The following is a 24,653-nucleotide window of genomic DNA, read 5'->3' on the forward strand; positions in this document are numbered from 1 at the left end:
TGCCTCCTTCACCCCCACTGTGTGTGTATTATGTGTGTATTTTATTTTCATATTTGTCTTAGTTATTTTTTACTTTACACCTTAAGTTAAGGTATATTAGTGCCTCTGGGGCTTCCCAGAATTCTCTACATTTAGCCATCGTCAGTAATCTTCACCAGCACTGTTCTATGGGTCCAAGTAGGTGTTATTGACTCTTATACTGATGCCTTCAGCCTTCCCTTATTGCAGCAATTATATTCTGTTTAAAACATTCCTCTCCTAAACAGTGTCCTACTTGGATCTTTATGAAAAGGCCTTTATAAAAGAAAAGTAAAAGCAAAGACGAATAAGCGTATTATTTAAGTGACAAGTGGTATTCCTCAGTGGAATATTATATCCAATTTTCTTCTTCATATAATTCTGAGGAGAAGGTAGGTGTTAATGAGAAAATAACCTGGCTAGGAGCTATGTAGAACAGTAGCATTTAGGGTACTGAATCTATATAGATTTGGCCACTTTCTCACAGTTTCTATACCTATAAACTTGTATCCTGAACACTGAAGGTTAGATAGAGTCTGAAGAACTGCAGGATCCTCTCTCTTTATCTTAGTTAGCTCTGGTTGCTACAACCACAGACTGGGTGGCTTAAATGACAGACATTTATTTCTCACAGTTCTGGAGCCTGGGAAGTCCAAGATTAAGGTGCCAGCTGACTTGATCAGACAAGGTGCTAGTTCTCTGTGAGGACCTTCTTCCTGGTTTGCAGATGTCTGCCGCCTTCTCGCTATACCCTCACATGGTGGGGAGAGGAAGTTCTGGTCCCTTCATCTACTTATAAGGGCACTAATCCCACAGTGAGCACCCCACCCTCATGGCTTCATCTACCTAAACTTCCTAAAGGCTCCACCTCCAAATACCATCACATTGGGATTAGGATTCAACATATGAATTGGGGTGGGGCATACACACAAACATTCAACCTTTAACTCTTCAAAGAAATGTTTAATTTTCACCACACTGGTATTTATTGAGCTAGCCACTATGATTGAGCACTGTGGTGGGGATTGTGAAGAGACAGGAAAACCCAAGAGGCCTGAGCTGTCTGACTTCCTTGTCACAAGTACACATACTTTGCAGTGTCTAATGGCGAATGTTGTGTTTCTCTGGCATATGACATGGTGGCAGTCCCCTGACATCCTGCCTTCTTGTTGGGGAGATGAGGCATACATGTATGTATGAAATAAAATCCATCTGTAATTGCCCAATATAGTAGCACCGATGTTAGCTATGGCGATTCAGACAAGGGAGCAAGGGGTCAGAAGACTACTAGTAAAATCAGAGGGGTTTTAGTGGGTAACTTAGTTAAAAATCTGAAAATACTGATGATGCTTTAGGACAGTGATGGGCAACCTTTTGAGCTTGGTGTGTCAAACTTCGCCAAAAAACTGAGCATAACTCGGGTAGTGTGTCACTTTGAGGAAAAAACATTATTTCGCAAATGTTTCATCCTCAGGAGCAGCAAATGTGTCATCAGAAATGGCTACGCGTGTCAGTGCTGACACGCGTGTCATAGGTTCGCCATCACTGCTTTAGGAGGTGGGTAGGGAGAATGATGGAAGTGGAAGGGCTATCATTTCCTGGAAAAATAATTACCAATATCTTCATCATTTACTTCTTAATGACATAGTTTTAAAACTTTTCTACATCTTGGTTGCCCTCTCTTTCTATACTTCAGGTTGTGTGAGGTTTACGAAACCAGTAGGTGGATTAATCTGGTTTCATAGTGACAGACAAGTGATTAAAAACTCATTCCTTTAGCACATGTTGGCTGGAGGGCTTGAGGACAGAATGTCTGGAGTGAGGGATGAGGGGAAGACCTGGGAGCCAGAGGAGAGGGCAGCTGGGATTACGACCACCTCCTGCCTCCCTCTCAGACCTTTTTGGACTTGACTGTTGATTCTTGTTCTGCTTCTAGCACAGAGCAGCCAGGTAGGCTTGTGGACACCGTTTACAATCAGAACTCAAGCATCTCTGAGGCACGAAGAAGAATGGGCTGGGATAGGAAGAGTGATGGAGAAGCAGAAACACTAAGGACAGGGTCAGTTTTCATACACAACCTAGTGCATTGTCTTAACTGAGAGTTCAAGCATCCCAACTTTAAGTCTCTTCTGTCCAGCATATCCCTGGCCTGGTCCAGTCCAGTTCAGGGATCCAGAGAGAGTAAGCATCTGTTAGCCAAATCTTTGGTCACCCCAAATTAGCTAATGTCTTTTACTGCTTGTTTCCTCTGATTATATAGTACATATCCAAAACCCTCAATTATCCAGAAAAAACCAGGGCTGCCTCTGCTGTATGGAAAACATTTGATACTGGTTATGATTCTCCTGCCTAGACCATGTAGAGCCTTAGCCATTTAATCACCTGTCCCTTTAAGATTTTGAAATGCTGGTTCCTGTTGTGTAAGCCGGACACATCTCCTTGAGGAATTATTTTACTGGGCAACTCGCCCCTTCTGAAAACTCTTTGACTTTAATTTTTGTGCTTTAGTCCTATTTGTATATAATGATTGTGATGTCTAATTATCACATATTGTTAAAACTTACAGCCTTCAATTTCTGGGTCACTTAAAAAACGGACAGACTTGATTACTAATGAAAAGTTGACTCATTTCCTTCCAGGCAAAGGCTGACGCTGACTCTCAGAGTTCATAATTAGTCTCCACAGACGCAGACTCTAATTATGGGATATCACCTATTCTTTGCTAAATGTTAAGCATCATGAGCTGGGGAAGCAAGACAGGCATTTATGTATTGAGAGGATATATATAAATGATACCTGAATGAAAAAGGTCCTCCATGAACTTAATGAAGTGGTCGATTCCCTGCAATTTTAAATTTGGTGCATCTCTTCCCAGACCATGCTTTACGCACTCATCAGTCATTTTTAGCCTCGTGAAATTTATCAGCAGCTCAGATTCCATAAGAGACTGCAGTGTGTACCATAACTGTACAGTGCATAGCTTGGGAACAACTGGCTTCATTCATTCATTTTTGCCTGTTACTGTGCAGGGTGCTTTTTGTAAACTCGTGTGGTTGGAGTATGTTTGCCATGTTTTAATCACAAGTAGACGTTTCTTTCCCCCTCAGGGTTCAGAGCAGTGAGATGTGGTAAGATACGGATTGTGTGCTGGAAGACCACCGTCTGTTATAACAGCAACACAAGGCTTTCAGCACGTGTGTGTGCCCTTGCCCAATCTTCCCAGTGATGATGGAAGAGACTGGGTGCTCAGTTCAGCTTTTGAGTTCTGATAAATGAGCGCAGACTATAAACTGGAAGATAAGGGCATGTGCAAATTCTTGTGTAAATAAAGCATGGTTTCCCATTGCAGTGGTGACTGATTTCACAGTTTCTGATGAAGATGAATGACGCTGTGAATTAACAGCTTTAAAGCTTGTATCACTGCAGCTTCTTCTGGGTTTGGATTTATTAAAATCAGCGTGTGTTTACTGCTTCATCCAGATGGGGGTGGGGGGAGGTGAAAAAGCTGAACACAGGGACACCAAGTGGGGTGGTGTTTCAGATGATTCCCAGCCTCACAATTCCCCGTGAAATTCTTTTCCTGTGGGAAACTTTTAATTTGGAAGCATTCAGCCTAATGTGGGAACCAAGATTAACATTTTCTGAAATACCTCTACAAGAAAAGCAGAAATGTTCTGTTCCGGAAGCCGAATTTACATAGTAGAAAAATGGGCTGTCCTGCAGTATTTGGTAGTGTTTATTAGTTGTGCTTAAAAAGTTGTGTGTGTGTGCGCACACAAAAGTAAGAGAGAGAGAGAGAGAGAGCGAGCGAGCGAGCGTATTGAGGGTATATTTGTCTTTGTTTCCTTTACATCCAACCAGCAAAGCCCTGGAAAGTGTGTTTTACCACAAATCAGCCCAGTAACCAGTCCTAACTCTATACTCGAAGACTGTTTTTAGTTCTTTTTGTCTTTCCTTCTTGCTGAGTAAGCTATAGTGTATTTGGGGCGGGGGGGGGGGGGGGGGGGGGGAGGGGCAGGCGGGGGGGAGTGGGAGTGAGAAAGGGAAGAAGTCGACATGACAGAGCTTCTCCCTTTTCTTCCCTCTTCACCAGGAAGGAAGTGAACTCGAATCTTCATGCATATGTTTCTTTTCCTCCCCCGCCCACCCCCCCACCCCCACACACACACACAATGACAGTAATTAGCATAACCCAGTTAGTTACCTTTACACGGAGTTACCGAATGAACAAGTTGACAGTCTGATGAGGTGTCAAACTTGGAGGTACTGGGAGGAGGGGGAATATGAGGTTTGACTCATGGGTTGGGCCTCAGGAATGCTCGCCGAAGACTTTAGACTGGATTCTGTAGGCTCTAAGGCATCTAGAAGTTTGCAGCCAGAGCCTTGGGAATGAAATGTTAAATAGCAACTTTCACTGGTTACAGTTAGCCTTGGCTGTTAGCAATTATTTTTATCTACTTTAACAGGGGGAGCAGGAAACTAAGCTGGCATTATGGTCTCAGAAAAGAACAGGCTGATTTGGGGCCCTTTCAAACTGCAGACCTTTGTTACTGACCAATGCTTAATTTGGTTTCTGGGTTTTGTTATTTTTTTTTCCTCCTGCCCTTACCTCATTTACCTTAACAACAGCTCCCCCCGCTAGAGCTCAGCCAGGGCACGCTGCCACTGCGGATTGGGGGGCCAGGAGGCCCAGAGCAAGAAGAAAGTGGGTTGAAAGCAGAGTTCTGTGTAAAGAATTTTCTGCTGGAAACGAGCCCAGAGGGAGTAAAGAGGATCTTTAATGAGGAGCAGCTGCAGGGCCGACGCAACCCACATGAGACATTTTTTTCCCCTCCGTTCCACATTCTGTATAGTTTTTAAAAAATCATGATTTTGAAATAGCTGTTTTGTAAAGCCCGCCTCTCTTTTTCTTCTCCTTGTATGCAGTAGGGTTTTGCTTTGTTGTTTTATTTTTTTTAATGACCAAATCCTCGCTTTAAAAAAAAAAAAAAAAGGCTAAAGGCAAAGCTGCAGCACAGCCCTGGCTGCAATGTGGGCTCAGCCTGCTGCTACAGAACATTCGGTGGAGAAAACAAGGACAGAGAACACTGGCCTTTCTTTGGAAAGGGGCTTATTTCCTGCTCAGACGTCGGTCATCTTGGAGCTGACATGCCGCTACAGTGTTTTCAGCTTTTCTCTGGACGAGTGGCTATTCACTCAGGAAACTTGAAAGGACAAATTTTTCTGTCCTGCATTACTAGGGAGACTGATTCCGAGCCGCAGCCACTGCCAGAGAGCTTGGACTTGCTATTCAAATCCCAAGGCCGTTGAAATCTGTAAAGTGGCTACATGTAAACGAATCCAGGCTGCGGGTGACATGTGAGAGCCGGGGTCTGGTTCTCATCTGTTTGACCGAGGGGGGCTGCGTGGGCATCCTTTCCATTGGAAAGTCTTCTGGTTCCATTAGGCGGAGTCCCTTGTTTTTCTCCCTCCCTCCCTCCCTCCCTCCCTCCCTCCCTCCCTTCCTCTCTCTCTCCCTCCCCTTCACTTCATTCCTCATGTGTGTGTTTGAATAGTAACAGTGATAGAGTGAACCTCTTTTTTTTAAAAAATATATATTTTTTTATTGATTTCAGAGAGGAAGGGAGAGGGAGAGAGAGATAGAAACATCAGTGATGAGAGGGAATCATTGATTGGCTGCCTCCTGCACACCCCACGCTGGGGATGGAGCCCGCAAGACGGGCATGTGCCCTGATTTGGGAACCATGACCTCCTGGATGGACCTGATAGGCATTCAGGTCAGTTTTGGGAATTATTTTACAGGAAAACCAGCTCCCCTCTCCCAACTCTCCCTGTATTCCCAGCCTCCTCTGTGGACTGGGCTCTTTCAGAGTTCCTGAGCTGGAGAAAGGGGGACAGAATGGGAGGGTGTCGCCGAGAGAACCACTAAACTAAGCGATCTGTTCCCTCCAAGAGGCAGGCGCTCGAATCGTTTTGGGAACAAAAGGCAGCTGTTAGATTTATTGGGTTATATTTTAGAAGTATATTTTACATAGACATGTATTCAAGATGTAGGCCATTTTCGAGAAAGCGCTCCTGGGTTAGCGCAGAAGAACTGTAGATTTGTGAGGGAACATGCATGATTGGCCATGTTTTCAGCCTCTACCCACACGCAGCTTGAGCCACCTCAAGAAGAGAGGTATTCAAGCCCTTGTTTTCAGGCCGAGTCTTAATTCCCACTCAGATTAACGGGGTATGTGTGTACTTGTATTACAGTTGAGCAGGGATTTGCAGAGGTGAAAGGTCTCCTGCCTTGGGAAACACGGGCCCTTTATTTCTAGCCGTCTCCCTTTCCCAGTTCTCCCCTTTCCGTCCATGTCCATAATTCTGCCAAGCCTCCTGGGGACTGAGGACTAATCTTGTACCTCAGGATGATTCCTAGGGTTGAGTTGGCCTGTGTTCTACCAGGCAGAGCAGTATGGGGTTGGAAGGGAATTTTTTAGCAGACTTGATTGGAAACTGACTTTATCCATCATGTGAAATGTAAGCTGCTTTTTAAAAAATATTTTTATTGATTTCAGAGGGGAAGGGAGAGAGAGAGCTAGAAACATCAGTGATGAGAGAGAATCATTGATCGGCTGCCTCCTGCACACCCCACACTGGGCTCAAGCCTGCAACCCGAGCATATGCCCCAACTGGGTTGACTGGGAATCAAACCATGACTGCCTGGTTCATAGGAATCAGTTGCCTAATGGTACATAAGTATACAAGGCACCTGCATCAGGGTCTCAAGACATGCCCTTCCTCTCCCTCCACCTCACACAGAGCATCAGATGGGAGTTTGACAGAGGCACAGGAAAGACATAGCAGTGGGTTGAAGAAGAGCCACCCGGTACAGATCTTGTAGCGCATAGCACGGCACTGCGTCTGCTGTCAGAGGGGTCAGAGATAGGTAGGATGGTTTGGAAGAGGCTAAATGGAGGACATCGGTTTGGAACAGATCTTTGGAGCAAAGATGGAAGAAAGGAGCATAGATGAGACTTCACAGAAGGGAAAAGATGATGTTTCTCACCGTAAAGTAGAAAGATGATTTTTTATATAGGAAACAGTATACAATAGTGTGGAAGTAATCCGGAGAGTTCGTATTACGGATTGCTGAGCAGTAAGACAGCTGGTAGGAGTGGGGCAGAGGAGCAGGTCGCAGATTCTAAGGGACTTGGATTTGAAGGGCTGGGCACTAATGCTAGTTGTGAAGGGTGAGGCATCTCAATCAAGAAAACTTGGAGAAAAGGTTCAGCATGGTGAATTTAAAAGGAACAAATAATAGGCTAAAGTATTGGGTGAAACATGTTGTACAAATAAAGGATAAAGAAATGTGTTATAAAAGTAGTTCGTGGCGGGGGGAGGGGGACGGGGAATCATCTGGGAGCACATAATAGTATTTTGTGGCTTTAAAAAAAGTGAACACACTGTTAGGCTGCAGTAGTGGAAACATCGTGTCCAGAAGGTGATGATCCAGCTCTGTGCTATTCCAGAAAGAACATATGTGTTACGTTTTTTCTTTGTTTGTTTGTTTTTCCCATTTTGGGCCCCACACTTTAAAGAGGTTTTGGATGAACTAGAATCATCCCGTTGGGGGAGCAGGATAGGTCTGATGCCTCTGCTACCCACTAGCTTAATCTTTCTAAGCTTCAAGGTCCTCCCATACAGAGTGCAGATCATAATATAAGTTACTCTTATAAGAAGTAATAAAAGCTGTAAAATGCTTAGCAAATACATAATACATAGTAAGTGCTTAAAAAATGTTGGTGACTATCATTATTACTATTGTTATCTTAAGCATGGAAGAGCTACTAAAATAGTGAGGAAGTCCAGAAATAATTTTATTTATAATTAATATATTTTTATTGATTTCAGAGAGGCAGGGAGAGGGAGATAGCAGCATCAATGAGGAGAGAGAATCATTGGTCAGCTACCTCTACAACCCGGGCATGTGTCCTGACAAGGAATCGAACCATGACCTCCTGGTTCATAGGTCGATACTCAACTGCTGAGCCATGCCGGCTGAGCCAGAAATAATTGTATACTGAGGAATAGGCCAAACCAATGAATCCTGGAAAAAAGAAAACAAAGGGTCGACATAACTATCTTTGGATTCTTGAAGGGCTTCTGTAAGAGAGCAGAGGTTTGTTCCTTTTTGTTCTAGAGGACAGGGATAACCAATAGGTGGAAATTGTAGGGAGGCAGAATTTAAAGGAAAATAAAAGATAAAGTTTACATACTATTAAATTTAGTCTTTTAATAGTATATTCACAGTTATGTGTAACCATTACCATGATCTAATTTCTAAATATTTTCATTAACTCCTCCCCCACCCCAAGAAACTCTCTAGTCCTTAGTAGTCATTCTCCATTTCCTCCTCTTCCCAGCTCCTGGCTGCACTACTCTATTTTTTTAAATCTCTATGTATTTGCCTATTCTGGACATTTCATAAAAATGAAATCATACAATCTGTGGCCTTTGTATCTAGCTTGTTTTACGTAGCATGATGTTTTCAAGGTTTATCCAGGTCATAGCATGTATCGGATCTTTATTCATTTTCATGGCCACATAATATTCCATTGTTGGGATATACCACATTTTATTTATCCACTCATTAGCTATGGACTTTTGGATTGTTTCTACTTTTTGGTATTGTGAACAGTACTGATACGAATGTCTTTACAAATTGTTGTATGGACTTCTCATATTTTCAGCTACCTTGGGTATATACCAAGGAGGGAGGCAGAGTTTTAAGATATCAGGAAGAAAGAGCTTTCTGACAATGGGATCTGCCCACACTGAAGACTGTTCTTTAGTTGAAGTAGTGAGCCCATGATTTTATTTTACATAATAAATGCATGGTGTTTTACTATGTACTGATATCATTGTAAGTGCTTTATAATTATTGAAGAGTCCGATGAGGTAGGCATGATTATTAAATCCATTTTATAACAAAGAGGGTTTAGTAACTTGCTCAAGATCACTCATCGCATAAATGGGGAACTGGGACTGAAATAGAGGTGGTCTGGTTCTAGAGTCTGTACTCTTAGTGGCAGGAATAATAATTTCAACATTTATTGAATTCCGACTACCAGTCTCGATATGGCTTCTTCTTTAAATCCCTACTTGTGGGACTTCCGTTCAGCTAGATTTCAGGTGGTTCTGAAAGATGTTTGTTCTGTAGTTTAGTTGTAATTTTGGTGTGGTTGTGGTAGGATGGGTACTGTATTTATCTATGCCACCATCTTGACTGGAAGTCCAGTATTTTATAAATTTTAAATAGGAGAGGAATTTAAACAGACAAGTATCAACAATGCTGCATAAAAAGGTGCTATTACACCATACCAGTCTGTATGTACATGGAAAAAAATCTCTGGTTGTAATTTGCTTTAAATAAGAATCCTGTTGACTGGCCACGGCAGACCACGCTGAATCACCACCTAGTATTCTGTCACCAGCCTAGACTCAGAAGGACATGGGAACGTGTGATTAGCTTTTCTAAGCACTTCTCCTAAATCAAGGCAGTTTTGCAATTGCGTCTTCAGGCCTTTGGATTCTCAATCTAGTGTTTTCTTGACTGGAATGCATGATCGTGTAAGTTTTTTTATCTGTAAGAAGTCAAGTGTTTTCATGGACTACTCTCTTTTCCACACAGATGTCCAGAGGGCTTCTTGGGAGAATATTGTCAACATCGAGACCCCTGTGGGAAGAACCGCTGCCAGAACGGTGGGACATGTGTGGTCCAGGCCATGTTGGGGAAAGCCACATGCCAGTGTGCTCCGGGGTTCACGGGCGAGGACTGCCAGTACTCGACCACTCACCCCTGCTATGCATCTCCTTCCTGTCTGAATGGAGGCACCTGCCATGTGCTCAGCCAGGATGATTATGAGTGCACCTGCCAAGTTGGCTTTACAGGTATCCAGTGGGACTCAGGCCCAAACTCTCCTATTCTCAGTATGTGTCTTTATTTAGCATCTTTTAGCTCTTGACATCTGGCTCTTAAGGTCCGCCAACTTGGTACATACTTACCATTATGGTAAGGAACTGGAATGTTCTGGACAACTATATTTAGCTTTTTTTTTTTTTTTGAGAGTTTTAAGAGAGAAGAAAGAGAAAGAAATACTCTGAAGCATTTGACTGTTTAAAGTATACCTGTCAGAATTGGGGACCAGAATCACCTCACTATTGCCGGCAGAAAAGCTGTCCATGCTATTAATTACTTGCATCTTGAAATCTCTCCCTAGACATTCAGGACATTGGCTGTTCTGACTTTCTGAACTCTGATTATTCCCTTTGCTTCTGCATTGCTTTGTCCTCATCCATTGCATTTTTGTGTTCCTTGGAATTCTGTTTTGAGGCCTCTTTTAAGTCTTACTGCAGCTCTCCCCGGGCACTCTCTGTCTCTGATGGCTTTAACTGTTCTTGTCTTCATCTTCATCTTCATCACTTGCTGATGACTCTGATAGTCATCTTTTTTGCTCCACCCTGACCCTGACATTCAGGCTCATATTTCTAACTATGTATTGCATATTATCCTTGGAAATTCAACAGGTACCTCAAACTCAACATGTTGATATAAATTGTGGTACACTCCAAGTACTTCAAGCTAGAAACTCCCTCTCCCTGGCCCTTATCTCCCTTAGACTCAGTCACCCAATCCACCCTCTGAATTCCCTCTCATCTGTCTATTCCCTCTCCATTGCTCTCCTACTCTGCAGTTGAGGTCCCTGTCATGTCTCACCTGGACTCCCACAGTCATTTCCTAACTGGTCTCCTTGCCTTTATCATCTCCCCATCTTGTGCACCGGTCACATTGCCATGCCTTTCATTATCAATGCAAATCCACTCATAAAGTCCCCTGAGTACAATGTCCAGTGAGTCCCTGTCATCCACAGGGTAAGCTGCAGACACTTTCACTTGGTCCCCATCGCCCTTCACAGTCTAGACCTTACATCTTTTTATAGCCTCAGCTCCCTGCAAGCATGTAGCTTTAGTCACGCCATCATTCTCATCATTTCCTGAAAATGTCATACTTCCTATTGCCTCCATGCTGTTGCACACCCCCTTGCCGGGAATGCCCTTTTCTATAATTGGCGATTGCCCAATGTTATTTAAAACTCTGTCTTCCTGGCCCTTTCATGAGTCCTTTAGGCAGTTTGTCTCTATGTTCTATTATTTTATGTGTCACAATTTATTGTAATTAATTTCTTACATGTGTCTCATCTGACTAGATTAAAGGTAGGTCTGAGCTTTATTCAAAATGAACCATAAGTGTTTATTAAGTTGGTGAGAAAAGGAGAACCATTTTGTCCCCAACAACACCAATGATTCGGTAAGTCTAATAAGCAAAAAAAAAAATGAAAAACATACTCAGAAAACTAGACTGGATCAGTTAGTTTGGAATTCTTGTTCTATTGATTTTTTCATTAAAGGGTGTTGGTAAGGGGAGAAAATGGTTGGGATGATCCATTATCTCCATTATGACTGCGATAGCATTGATGCCATGCGCCACTGGAGATCTGGTGGTTAAGAGAATACGGTGAAACCTCTCAGTTCTTGAACATCTCCCATCTTGAACAGTTCAGTTCCGACCAAGTTGTTCAGGGAACAAAATGTCTCAGTTGTTGAACAAAACTTCCCTTCTAGACCTGGCAATCCTTTCATGCCGATACGTCAGCATGACAAAAAGCGTCTCTCAGGCCACAAACAAAGGAGAGAATTCGAGTGGTGTACAGGACAACGCTCCAACCAGGAGCCACCTGGCCAGGGCAGTAATGCCCTTTTTATCATTTAAATGTTACTCTGAAATGACCCCCAAATTAAAACACCTTCCTTTGTCATTAAAAGGATTTCTCCTTGGTGTTCTGCAGAGTTCTGGTCTTCTTTGCACATCTGCCACTTGACCTGTCACAGGTCAAGTTCACCCTTTTGGTTTTGTAATGGCCCTATACCCTTCCTAGTCAGACTTTATTAGCTAATCTCCACTCTTAGAGGAAGAAACAGAGGCAGGAAGTTAATGCCCCTAGTACGTCACGTTGATGGGAAACGAAGTTCAGGGACCCTTCTATTTCATTTGTGGGCAAACACTTGGTACACAGGGTTGTGAGAAGGAACCATTTTAACCTCCTCTCCCCTGTAGGTAAACGTCTCTCAGTGGGATGAAGAAAAAGTAGGAAGAAAAGCAGCAGCTTTTGCATTTTCTCTCTGCTTAGCACCCTGAGATATATGTGTTGTGCCCACATTTTTATTGCACTGTCCTCTTTGATTTATATCCCGTGATGGGCAGAGAGCACTTCTGTGTGCTCACGTGTCACCTCTCTTTTAGAAAAGCTGTTATGACCCCATTTGCTTCCCTATGGGGGTCAAAGACTTGGATGTTTACTTTGACAACCACTTGGAGTGTTACAAATTCAGGGGGTTCTCACATCTTTTGTTGTTGGTTTTTTTTTAAAAAAAGGCTTAAGCTAGTGACAACAAAAAGCCACATGAATACCAAATTTATTAGTAGATGGGAGTGTTTTTCCCTCTTTCTACCTCTCTCTGCTCTGCTTCCTTGGAGTCATGCCTTAGTGTCCAGCACACGGCAGCCTTCCTGCTTCTCCTGGGCTTTCCTACCTGAGAGAGTGCACAAGAGTTACCTTTCTAGACTCTTAGTCTCATGACAGCTTCTGGTTTTGTCTAGTTTTCATATACAAGGAGTCAGAGATTCTTCATCCTCTTCAAACACATCAAGCAACATTGATAGCCAGACCACATTTAGTAAAATGTTGCCCAGAACATGTGTGCATGTGTGTTGTGTTTGAAGGAAAAAGAAGTACTGTTGACTTGTTTATCTCTTCCAAGAGGTCTATTTAGTAATTATAGATTGTGGAAGATATCAATACATTTTATTCATTCAAAGAGCTGAGGGATTCTCTATGCAGTAACCCCCTGGTGTCACCTATTCGGTGGAAGGTGTGGTGTGTGGAGGATGGGGCCGACCCCCATTCCCATGGGCAGTACTGAGCTCTGTTCCCCTTCTTCCAGGTAAGCTGTGCCAATGGACGGATGCCTGCCTGTCTCATCCCTGTGCAAATGGAAGTACCTGTACCACCGTGGCCAACCAGTTCTCCTGCAGATGCCTGCCCGGCTTCACAGGGCAGAAATGTGAGACTGACATCAATGAGTGTGACATTCCAGGGCAGTGCCAGCACGGTGGCACCTGCCTCAACCTCCCGGGCTCCTATCAGTGCCAGTGCCCCCAGGGCTTCACGGGCCAGCACTGCGACAGCCCCTACGTGCCCTGTGCACCCTCGCCCTGTGTCAATGGAGGCACCTGCCGGCAGACCGGCGACTTCACTTTTGAGTGCAACTGCCTTCCAGGTGAGGAGTCCCCCGGTGTCCTGGGACTGGGAGATGCACCTGCTGCACAGAAGGGGGTGGTGGGTGGTGGGTGTGGCTGGGTCGCTCCTGTAGGAAGTATCCTTCCCAGCAGGGAAAAGGGGAAGTGAAAATGTGGTGTGAGGTGGGTTACTGGTGAGGGAGGAGTTTTTATGGGCCCCATGTGGTGTGTAAACTGAGCAGGGGGTAATCTCACATGTCAGGGTTTATGATGATATGTGGCTAGGAAGTTGTTTATTGTCCTTTTTGGAGAAATGGTAAGAAATGGGAGAAACAGCTGTGGGAAAGGTATAGACAAGTCTATGGAATGGAAAGGCACACAAGAGAATTAGACACTGAAAAATAGGTGTGATTAATGAAGTGCTTTAAACTGAATTAACCATAATAGGTGATCAAGTTTCCTATTTGCTTTTACCTCTAAAAAAAAATATTTTCCCATCTACGCTTTTGTGATTTTCCCTGGCTACTGGCCCTCAGAACTCTCTCGCCGTCTCTGACTTTGGGGTAACCCTGCCCTGGCTCGAAGCTAGAGAATTTGGGAACTGGGGTGGGGCGTGGTGCTCTGTTCATCAACGAGCACTTTATGATGTGCGCGGATAGATTATATGTGACACAATCCTGCATAACCTCAAGATAGAAACAGAAAGAGGAGCAGTGCATGGGAGCGTGGGGCCCAGCGTTCCGCAGAGGTGGAGAAAGCAGCGAGCTGGCCAATTCACTAAACTCCTTATAAAAATGATGAGGAGGCTGAAAACCGAGAATCTTGATTGGGAACAGAACACACGCAGCTGGAGCAGATGAATTACTAAGCAACAAAGATTCTGTTTTTATACAAATATCCTTAGGACAAAAACAAAAGAAGGAAAACTGTAGGGGAGAATAATGTGCAAAGTAAGCAGAATTGCCTCAAGAAGTTGGTCTCACTGCTCTTTGGGAATGGGGGTCGTAGGTTCCAGTGCCGAGGACACAGTTCCCATGCAGTGGGATTATGTGTTTTATCTTTGGGGGACTAAAGGTCATATGTTGGTCCCCACGATAAAATCAAATGGTGACTTACTCATGTCACACAGTAAAAATGTATTGACCGCCAGCTATGTTGTAGGCACTGTGCTGTGTGCTTGGGATACAATGATACAAGACACGGCATCGTGATAGCAAACTTTCACTATTTCACTGTAAGCCCCCAGAGTAAGCTGCTATTGCCTTGCTTTCAGTTTCTCTTTCAATGAAGAATAGACAATGCTATCATTGCAGACACTAAATAAACTTTTACTGACTTAATACTACTATGGTCTTCATCATCTTGTATAAAGCACAATGGAAAGACACTTTCTTCACGCCTGTTCTTATTGTAGGGGTTAAGGGAAAAAAATAGGCATGTAAACAATTTAATTTTACAAATATTCCAATAGTCTAATGTCCTAATAGTCTGCTCGTGTAAGTGGCTAGTAATTGAGGTTAGTGTGATTTACTGTCGGAGGCTAAATGTGTTTTTCAGCTTCAAGAGAATTGCTTTTAATAGTTGCCTAGAACCAGAGGGTGACTTGGCAGCAAAATGCTGACGGGAAGTTCGAGAAGTCAATAAAGGAAGTTTTTAGCCAGGAGAGAGTGATTACTCACTCCCATAGTCTCTGCATTGTTATCCATTAGCCACGATAAGAACCTTAGGGAATTCTGCGAGTGTGTCCAGGAAAGGATCTGTCAAACCAGAATAGTATCTCCTCCTTGAGAAAGGAAATAACCAGGGATTCCACCACCGAGAGGCTGCCAGGGCCAGGGGGATGGAGTGAGGAGAACTTGGCTCTCTCTTACGCACTGCTTGTCGTTTAAAGCAAGACGTTTATTTACTCACTGATGAAGTGTGTGTGGGGGTGTGGGGGGGGGGTTGGGGATGTGGGAGGTGGGGGAGATTTGGCGAAGAGAAAAGTAACATTTATTGAATGCCTTTTATGGGTCAGGCACTGTGCCAGGTTCTTCTGCATCCATTAGCTCATTTACACAAAACCTTGGGGACAGGTACTATTTCTCCAGTTTTCCCAGGTGAAGTAATGCAAGTTTGGAGAGGTCAGGTGACTTACCCAAAGGCGCACAGCTGACACGTGGTCAGGCTGAGTCCTGCCACCCAGGTAGGCTCTTTCCGAAGCCTGCGCTTTTGCATCTGGCTGCAGCACCCCACACTGCTCGTCTCCCCCTGATGGTGCTGAGAATATGTATGAAACTTTTGTTAAATGCTTTGAGGCATTCGAGTTAAAAAGGAAAGTAGGTTCATGTTATAAGAAAAACGAGATACCTCTAGTTATGAATGACTAGTATTTGTCACGTGTCAGCCTATGTATGACATCTTGCAGACATTTAAAAATAGTCAGGTAGACTAGTTCTTGCCTTTTAGGATCCCATGATCGATAAAACAGATGACATCAGCTTGGACGATGTATAGAAGGAAGTTAAAAACGAAGGCAAAACAATAGATGATGCAGTAGCACTGTGAATAAATAGGTATTTACACAGTTTGTAAGATTTTACATTCATTGTTTTTATGTCCCAGGTGGAGTATAGAAAATATTAGCTTTATTTCCACATAGGAAATAGTGCCTGGAAGATCATTTTCTTTTAGAAAGGTGTTGTGTGTTTTTTTTATAAATGCAATACCATTCTCCTTGCCCTTCCCTCCCTTGCCCTCCACATTACTCTAAATGACTAAAACGTGACTTAAAATAATAATCACTATCTCAATGTAAATAACACCCTTATTTGAGGAGGATCAATATTTCACTTCTAAAACTGGGGGGAAACCAAGTCAGCAGGAGGCAGAGCAGCTTGTGAAGGGATCCCATGACTCCCAGGTGGCTGCTCCCGGCCCAGCTCACATCTTTGCACATCCAATGGAGGCCTCCCCTGATCACCAATTTCAAATGGTAACCCTCCCCCAAGTCCCCTCCATTACTGGCCCTGGTCTACTTTTTTCTTTTCTTTTTCTATAACACTTAGCATCTTCTGACTGTATAATATGCAGTATGTAGTTTACTTCGTATGTCTATTGTTTATTGTCTGTCTTTTCCAAATTCTGCTCCCTCCTCCCCTCTCCAGAGTGAAAGCTAAGGTCTTTGTTTTTGTTAGCGATGCATCCCAAACACCTAAAAACAGTGCCAGGTACATAACAGGCGCACAGCTACTTCCTGAGTTCAGTATAACATCACAGTATTGGGCATGTAACTTTGGTCTTACCATTTTCTTTTTTTTTCTTTTTTAATGTTTTATTGATTTTTTTTTTTTTTTTTTTTTTTTTACAGAGGAAGGGAGAGGGATAGAGAGTTAGAAACATTGATGAGAGAGAAACATCGATCAGCTGCCTCCTGCACACTCCCCACCAGGGATGTGCCCACAACCAAGGTACATGCCCTTGATCAGAATCGAACCCGGGACCCCTGAGTCCGCAGGCCGGCGCTCTATCCTCTGAGCCAAACCGGTTAGGGCTGGTCTTACCGTTTTCTTCCCGGTATTTTGCATCTTAGACTTCGTTTGGCTCCTTTTATTCTTGGGTTCTCTAACTCTGGAGAAGAAGAAGTTTAGAGTGTTCTTCACTCTGAAAGTCAGTGAGCCCCACATAAGTTAGTGATTATATTGGAATGGTTTAATTATAGTTCTTGCCTGCAAAGGGCACTATTGTTTCAGTGAGTTGGTTTTGGTATTATTGTAAGACTCCTGGGGGGAGAACTAAAACTGCAGAAATGACTCATCTTGTGTGACAAAGAAGTATTTCTCTGTAGAGGGAAGGAAAAATAATATATTCAAGAGGGAACTAATAGACGTAAACCAAGGAACCATAGTTCGTCTTCTCCTTGGATCAGCAACCGTTCATCCAAATCTTCATCAGGTATTTAGTAGATGCCCTGAGGAGGGGCACTCTGCCAGAATAATTTTAACATAAGAACAAAATGGAAAATAAATTACTGAATCATTGACTCCCAGTATTTTGGGGTTAGGGCCAACTAGCCGGGAGAGAATGAGTTAGGCTGGTTTGGTGTTTGTGGACATTTTAAAAAGTCACACAGGTAGTCAGAAAGCAGCGTTTGAACCTCCTGGCTGTGCCTTGTGAGCTCACAGCTGGATTGAACAGTCCTCAAGGTTCTTTCCCCTTGTCTTTCTCTCCCACACCTTTTTATTCCTCTGTGGCTTTTTTTTTTTTAACGTCATAAAAAGCTGTCTGATCTGTCCTCTCCAATCAATGAACATGTCTCCTTTGTAAACCACCCCTGTACTTCACAGGGCGATTATGTGTCATATCCCCATATCATCGAAATAAGCTTACACACATTTCGTGGCTTTGTGTCTGCTCTGTTGTTGCTGAGCTTAAAAACTGTTGGCAAGAATTCCTCCCGCATTCTCGCAGGGGCACGTGACGTTCTCCTGGGCATCGCCGTAGTCACATCCTGGCAGGTTTCTCTGGAGCAGATGCAGACGTCTGCTCATGCCACTTTTCAGGGCGCAGTATTTCAGCTCCTTTGACGCGGGCCCCGAGGCCAGCTTTCCTCGATATTCCTGGAAGTGTTTCCTGTTCTCCCACGCTCGCTCAGTGGTTTTGCCCATGCTGTTTCCCCAGCTTTCTATCACCTCCCCGCCACCCCCCACACACACCTTTTTATATAGAACTCATTCTTTTTTTCTTTCCTTTTTTTTTTTTCAATTGATTTCAGAGTGGAAGGGAGAGGGAAAGAGAGATAGAAACATCAATTATGAGAATCATTGATCAGCTGCCTCCTGCACGCCCCACACTGGGGATGGAGCCTGCAACCTGGGCACGTGACCTGACCAGGAATCAGACTGTGACCTCCTGGTTCATAGGTCGATGCTCAACCACTGAGCCACACCAGCTGGGCTAGAACTCATTCTTTATAATGCATCAAAGGCACCTATTTCACTGAAATGCCTTCTGTGTTCCCTGCCCCCCTGGGGATTGAGACCCTCCAGAGACTTTTGGCAACCTGAGTACCTCCAGCTGATTATTTGTGTTATCTTTCCCAGTAGACACTCTTGTTTTAACGTTTTCCCCAGCACCTAACCTAGTGCCTGGTACAAAATTGAGACTCAATATTTGACAAGTCAGTGAACTGAGATGTGGTAGAGAAGAGAATTCCTATCTTATATAATAAAGGGCTAATATGCAAATTGGCCCCTCAGGAGTTAGACGGGGGAGACCGGGAGTTCAATCGCTCGCTATGACATGTGCTGACCACCATGAGGCAGCACAGAACATGGCAGACAACCAGCGGTGGCGGGGCACTGAGGGAGCGAGGAAAGGAGGAGGTGGGGAGGCGGGAACCTGATCGGCCCTGATTTTTGGCCAGGCCTAGGGACTCTACCTATGCACGGATTTCATGCACCGGGCCTCTAGTATTATATAATGTTAAAATATGTACTGACTTTATTTCTTTTGAATCCCCTTATTCATTTCTGTGGCTTCCTTGGTGATAAAGTTAGAAAGGAAAGTGGAAAGCATTAGGGGAATCCCAAAGCGAGGTGCAGCCTGGGTGGGTGGAGTGGCCGGGGGATTCATGGGCCAGTCATGGGGGTCAGTGAGTTTATCAGGGCTCATTCAGAGGAGGAGAGATGTGTGCTAAGAAAATGGGACCAGTTGCTTTTGTGACAGGCTTTTTCCCAGGCGTGGGGGAGAGATAGACTTGTAGACTTGTACCTTTTTTTGCCTTTGTCCCCACCATTCCCGGTACCCCTGGGTTTTTCCTCACACTTTTCCTGAGGACTTTCAGCCTGGCCTGAGAACCCTGGCCGAGCCATCTCACCTTTCCCTTTGTGCTCTCCTCTTTGTGCCTCTCCACCCAGCCTTTCCACCCTCACACCTCCTGGCGTCTGAAAATGGAAAGCTGCGGATGCTCCCTTGAGAGATGCTGTTCTCTGTGTGGGGTGACAAGTTCAAACGACTCTCTTCTGCTCCCCACCCTCACTGTCATTATTTATCAGCTACATGGCCCACAGTTTTATAACAGCACAGCCTTAAAACGTTCCTGCTAAGTTTAATTTCTCTCCTTGTGGCCTTTTAAGGACGTGAATTGGCTTTCAGCAGTAGATTCCTTTTCGTACGGTCATGGGAGCTTCTCTGTAAGTCTGCTACACCCATCCCACACACAGGTCCGAGACTCGTCTGTTTCCCTTTCCCCTAAAACCTTAAAATATAGTTTTAAGAAGTGATTGCACTGTAACTTATTCATATAAACCTGACCCACCCCCGTGGCGTAGGCTTCCTTACAAGTATTTGCTAGCTATTTCCAAAAGGAGTTCTGTGTCTCTATTTTTAAAGCATAAATTCTGTCTTAACTTTGGAGAACTGGTTTGGCTTGAGTTTTTCTCAGACGTGGGAACTTTTGACCCAAGGTCGGCTTTTCAGATGGTTGAAAGAGAACTCAAAGGTCCCGAGAACGGACTGATCAAAACTGGGTGAAGTTCCTAGTGCAGTACAGACTCCTACCTACTAGCCATGCAAACTTGGCGTGTGTCCCTCAGCTTCTTCATCTGTAACGTAAGAGGATCAGAGTGGATAGCCTCCAAGGGATGCTTTGATCCCACTGATTAATAGTAATAGCTAATAAATGTAGAACACTTATTATGCATCAGGTACTGTTTTAAGTGCTTTTCTCCTCAATATAAGAGCTTTATTGAGATATAATTTGCATACTGTGTAATGTGCTCTTTTAAAATATAAAATTCAGTTGTCTTTAGTTAGTTCACAGATATGTGTAACCATCACCATAGTCAACTTTATCACTCCAAAAGAAACCCTGTACCCATTAATAGTCAGTCCCCACCCTTCCCCCCAATTCCCTCCCAGCATTAGGCAACAATTAATCTAATTTCTGTCTCTATAGATTTGCCTGTTATGGGCACTTTATATAAATAGAAACACATAATAGGTGGTCATTTGTGATTTGCTTCTTTCACTTGATGTTTTCAAAGTTCATCCATGTTGTTGGAGGTATCAATACTTCATTCCTTTTCATGGCTGAATAATATTCCATTGTATGGATTTACCACATTTTATTTATTCACTCGTCAGTGAATTGATGTTTGGACTACTTCTGCTTTTTTGGCTATTATGAATAATGCAGCTATGAACATTCTTGCACAAGTTTTTGTGTGGACATATGTTTTCATTTTTCTTGGATATATACTTAGGAGAAGAATTACTAGGAGATATGGTAACTATTTAACCTTTTCAGGAACTGCCAGGCTGTATTCTAAAGTGGCTGCACTATTTTACATTTTAACCAACAGTGTAAGAGATTTCCCAATTTCTCCACATCCTCATCAACACTTGTTATTATCCATCTTTTTTATTATCACCATCCTAGGGGGTGTGAAGTAATATCACACTGTGGTTTTGATTTGCATTTTCCTGATGGTTGATGATGTCAAGCATCTTTTCATCTGCTTATCAGCCATTTGTATATCATCTTTGGAGAAATGTTTATTCAGATCCTTTACCCATTTGTAATTGGGTTGTCTTCCTATTATTATATTATATATGTTGTATTTTCATTATACATATGAGTTTTTAATAGATCCTAGATACAAATCTCTTATCAGATATGTGATTTGCAAATATTTTTTCCCATTCTGTAGGCTGTCTTTCCACATTCTTGATGGTTTCCTTTGAAGCCCAAATGTTTTTAATTTTGGTGACATTCACACTATGCTTTCTTTTGCTTGTGCTTTTGGTCATATTTAAGAAAGCTTTACCTAATCCAAGTCACAGAGCTTTACTCCTGAGTTTTCTTCTAAGAGTTTTATAATTTTGACTCTTACATTCTGAGTTAATTTTTGTGCATGGTGTGAGGAAGGAGTCCAACTTTATTCTTTTGCATGTCGATATTTAATTGTTCCAGCACCATTTATTGAATTAAGGTTTTTTAAATATCTAACTCATTTAATCTTTACAACATCCCTTTGAGGTAGGTCCTATTAGTTCCCTCAGAGAGAAAAGGGTTAGTACTTTTCTATGTTCACTCAGGTATTGCGTGGCAGGGAGGAGAGGGGACCTAGGCAGTTTGGCCTCAGAGGCCACGCTTTAACCATGAATTTCTCTTTCACCTCTCTCCTTCTACCTGTTGGCAGGGAAGAAGTTCCTCAAAAACAGTCAGGCAGTCATACAAAGAGAACATTTTCTTTCTTATATGTGTGGTTATGCTGAAATGCTTCTGCTTTCTTAATTTGTCTGTGGTTGGTGAATTCAGTTAGTTGTAGCATTGGCTTGTATGAATTCAGGGTCACAGTTTCCAATCCTTACAGTTTGGTTACATCTCCCTGACACCCTAGTCAAGAATATTTAGTCTTAGTCCCCAGAGAGATCAAACGAGGGGGAGGATGACCTTTGCCAGTTCTAGAACCTCACCAGCCCGCACAAGTTCTAGCAGCGGTGGGCCAGGAGCCCGGTGGCCCTCCCACACTCTAAAAAGGAATCTTTCACTTCTCTCAAGACTGTTTCCATTAAGAGCACCGGACTAGGGACACAGACCTCAGCTCTTGTTCAGGGACTGCTGCTTGGCGGAGCTGCAGATCTGCCCTCACTTTATCATCCCTTTTTCTGACTCAGCCCTTTTGTAAGATGTTTATAGGAATTAAACAGATAAATGAGTAACATGATACATTTTTACAAATCTGAGTCTATAAACATTTTCATAGTCTTTCTCAAGCTTGCTTCGTGATTCATCCGCTTGAATGGCCTGAGTACCAAATACAGAGAGGCCCAGAATTCTCTTCAGTCAAGCTTTCATTCATCCCCGTCTTCTCTGAGGTGATTTCTGTTGGTCTCTGGGAAATCACTTTGGCCACTGGATCTGTACTCACGTACATGACTGCCGCTGCATTCGGAGAAACAAGCCGTGTTCCAGTGTAACAGAGCAGATGTAGGCTGACTACCACAGTAGCTTGTGGCAAAATGAACAAAGCGAGGTGTGATTGATGTCTTTCCCAGCCACCAGCCTGTAAATGCCCCGAAAGCAGGGACTCTGTCTCTTGCACTTCTCTGTTACATCCCCAGTGCCTCGTATAAGACTCAGTAAGTGCTTTGAGTGTGAGAGAGGAACCTTAAGGGACATTTTGAAGAGGCCAAGTACATAGTCATACTATATTTCAAGTAGGACAGTGCTTAGTGAACATCCTCTCATTTTAAAGCTGGTAGTCTTCTATTTTAATAGTTAAGGGATTTGGTAGGAAAGAGAGAGAGGGAGGGAAAAGCCCAATATATAAATTACTGTGGTTAGTTGGGGTGAAGTTTGATGTGCTAGTTTCATTTTTCATAAATGACGAAAATCGAGAGGAAGGAAGCAATGCTATAAATGTAGAGAGGTGGGGTGAAGAATTTGAAGGGTTGGGAAGTTTAATTAGTAAGAATGCCACCCCATTTTAAGATAGCTTTTTATATTCCTTTTGCATTTGTCTTGTAATGTGGCACTTAAAACAACCTAGAAAAGCAGGCCAGGCAGGTGGAGTCAGCCTCATTTTACAGACGAGGAAGCTGATTCAGAGTTAGGAATTTACCATGTGTTAAGTAGCTTATAGGTAGTGAGGTTGGAACTTGACTTATATCTTCAGACTTTAAGTTCAGTATTTTTCTTACGCCTTTCACCCCCGCCCCCCTAGTTTTCCCAAACAGTCATCCCAAGGGGGGGAAAAAAGGAATTTAAATCTAATGAGATAAGCTTTTATCTGTTCTTCTCATTAATCTAGCATGGAGCTGGGGTAAATCTAATATCCTTTTTTTTAAGAACCAGTAAAAAGCTGTCCCAAGTAGAGATTTATCTTCACTAGGCTTTTATTTCATGAAACACTTTGAAATACTTATGAGGTAACTGCGAAAGCATGCCATTGGCATAATGAGTCACTCCAACTGTCTAGCTATGCTGGAGGCAAGAGAAGGCAGAAGATTGGGGACTTTTGTTAATGGAGTGAGTCCTGGGTTGAGCAGCTGCCGGCTGCTGAACTGAAATAGTGAAGTAGGGCTGTTCGATGACCGTGTCCTGGGGGAAGAGAGAGATCATTTCTTCCGCAGAGAATTCATCATTTTCTCTTGCTCTCTCTCACCAGGTTTTGAAGGCAGCACCTGTGAGCGGAATATTGATGACTGCCCTAACCACCGGTGTCAGAACGGAGGGGTTTGTGTGGATGGGGTCAATACCTACAACTGCCGCTGCCCCCCTCAGTGGACAGGTACGTACCGTGTGGTGAATCGGCCAGGCTGGGGCACGGATTGGTAACCAGAGGCAGGCTGTTATAGAAGTAGGCGCCTTTCACCAGGGTCTCTGTGCTAGATCGTTGTGCTGACCACCTACGTTCTCCTGTGTTCACTTAAAGAAATGTGTTCACAGGTACTTAACTGGGCATGGCTCTGAACTCGGCACCATGCTAGCTGCTGGGGCAGCTGTGAGAGAAGAGCATTACTGACGGACTCGGAGGTTATCTGGGAAAAGCAGCACATTGCCTGGAACATAGTAGATGCGTAATAAATATCTGAGAGGAAAGGAACATGCTTAAATGTAAAGATATAAATGTTTTTATCAAACACACACACACACACAAATGGTAGCTACCAGTATGTGAGGTAATGGATGTGTTAACTAATCTCATGGTGGTAAATATTTGCAATATCTATGCATATCAAATAATCACATTGTGTACCTTAAACTTACACAATGTTATATGTCAGTCATATCTCAATAAAACCGGGGAGGGGATTACAACTTGTCAAATTTTGGTGTCATATCAAAGAATATTCATAATTATATGGAAAGGCTATTAGAATATTCCTCTTCCAACTTAAAAAAAAAGTACAAGTAAGTTATAGAGACCTCAAGAGTTCAGAGCTTATTGTTTGTTCACAGACAGAACTCCATCTCATCTTAATTGTTGTGTCCTATAATTATGCAAAGGGCTGGGCAGGTGCTCTTGATACATTTTTATGACACCCATCCACATTGCTATTTTTCCCTCTTTCGTATCCTTTTTGCACATAGGACAAAAATAGACTCTTTTTTGCCTCTGATATTAGACGAGTAGCCTTGCTTGATTTTACAACCTCTTGGAAGTTTCTGATATTGTCTTAGGCAGATTTTCCACTTCTGTTTGAAAGCTAAGTGATTTTTTGCAGACATTCAGATCCCATTTCTGTTTATTTATCTAACTGAAAGTGGAGACAATTAAGAACTGATTAAGTGATTAAGAACTGA

At 43.2% G+C, this 24,653-nt stretch overlaps 1 protein-coding gene across 1 annotated transcript in view; it reads left to right on the forward strand.

The window, feature by feature from the left end:
* Nucleotides 1–24,653, forward strand: part of NOTCH2 (notch receptor 2) — a 127,798-nt gene that overhangs the window by 43,432 nt on the left and 59,713 nt on the right. Inside the window, exons 3-5 of the mRNA XM_028154207.2 lie at nucleotides 9,695–9,954; nucleotides 13,066–13,401; nucleotides 23,515–23,637. Of these exons, the coding sequence (XP_028010008.2) occupies nucleotides 9,695–9,954; nucleotides 13,066–13,401; nucleotides 23,515–23,637 (719 nt within the window). The remainder of the gene's footprint in view (nucleotides 1–9,694; nucleotides 9,955–13,065; nucleotides 13,402–23,514; nucleotides 23,638–24,653) is intronic.

This window comes from Eptesicus fuscus, chromosome 22 (genome assembly GCF_027574615.1).
Source record: "Eptesicus fuscus isolate TK198812 chromosome 22, DD_ASM_mEF_20220401, whole genome shotgun sequence".
In the NCBI taxonomy this organism is placed as follows: Eukaryota; Metazoa; Chordata; class Mammalia; order Chiroptera; family Vespertilionidae; genus Eptesicus; species Eptesicus fuscus.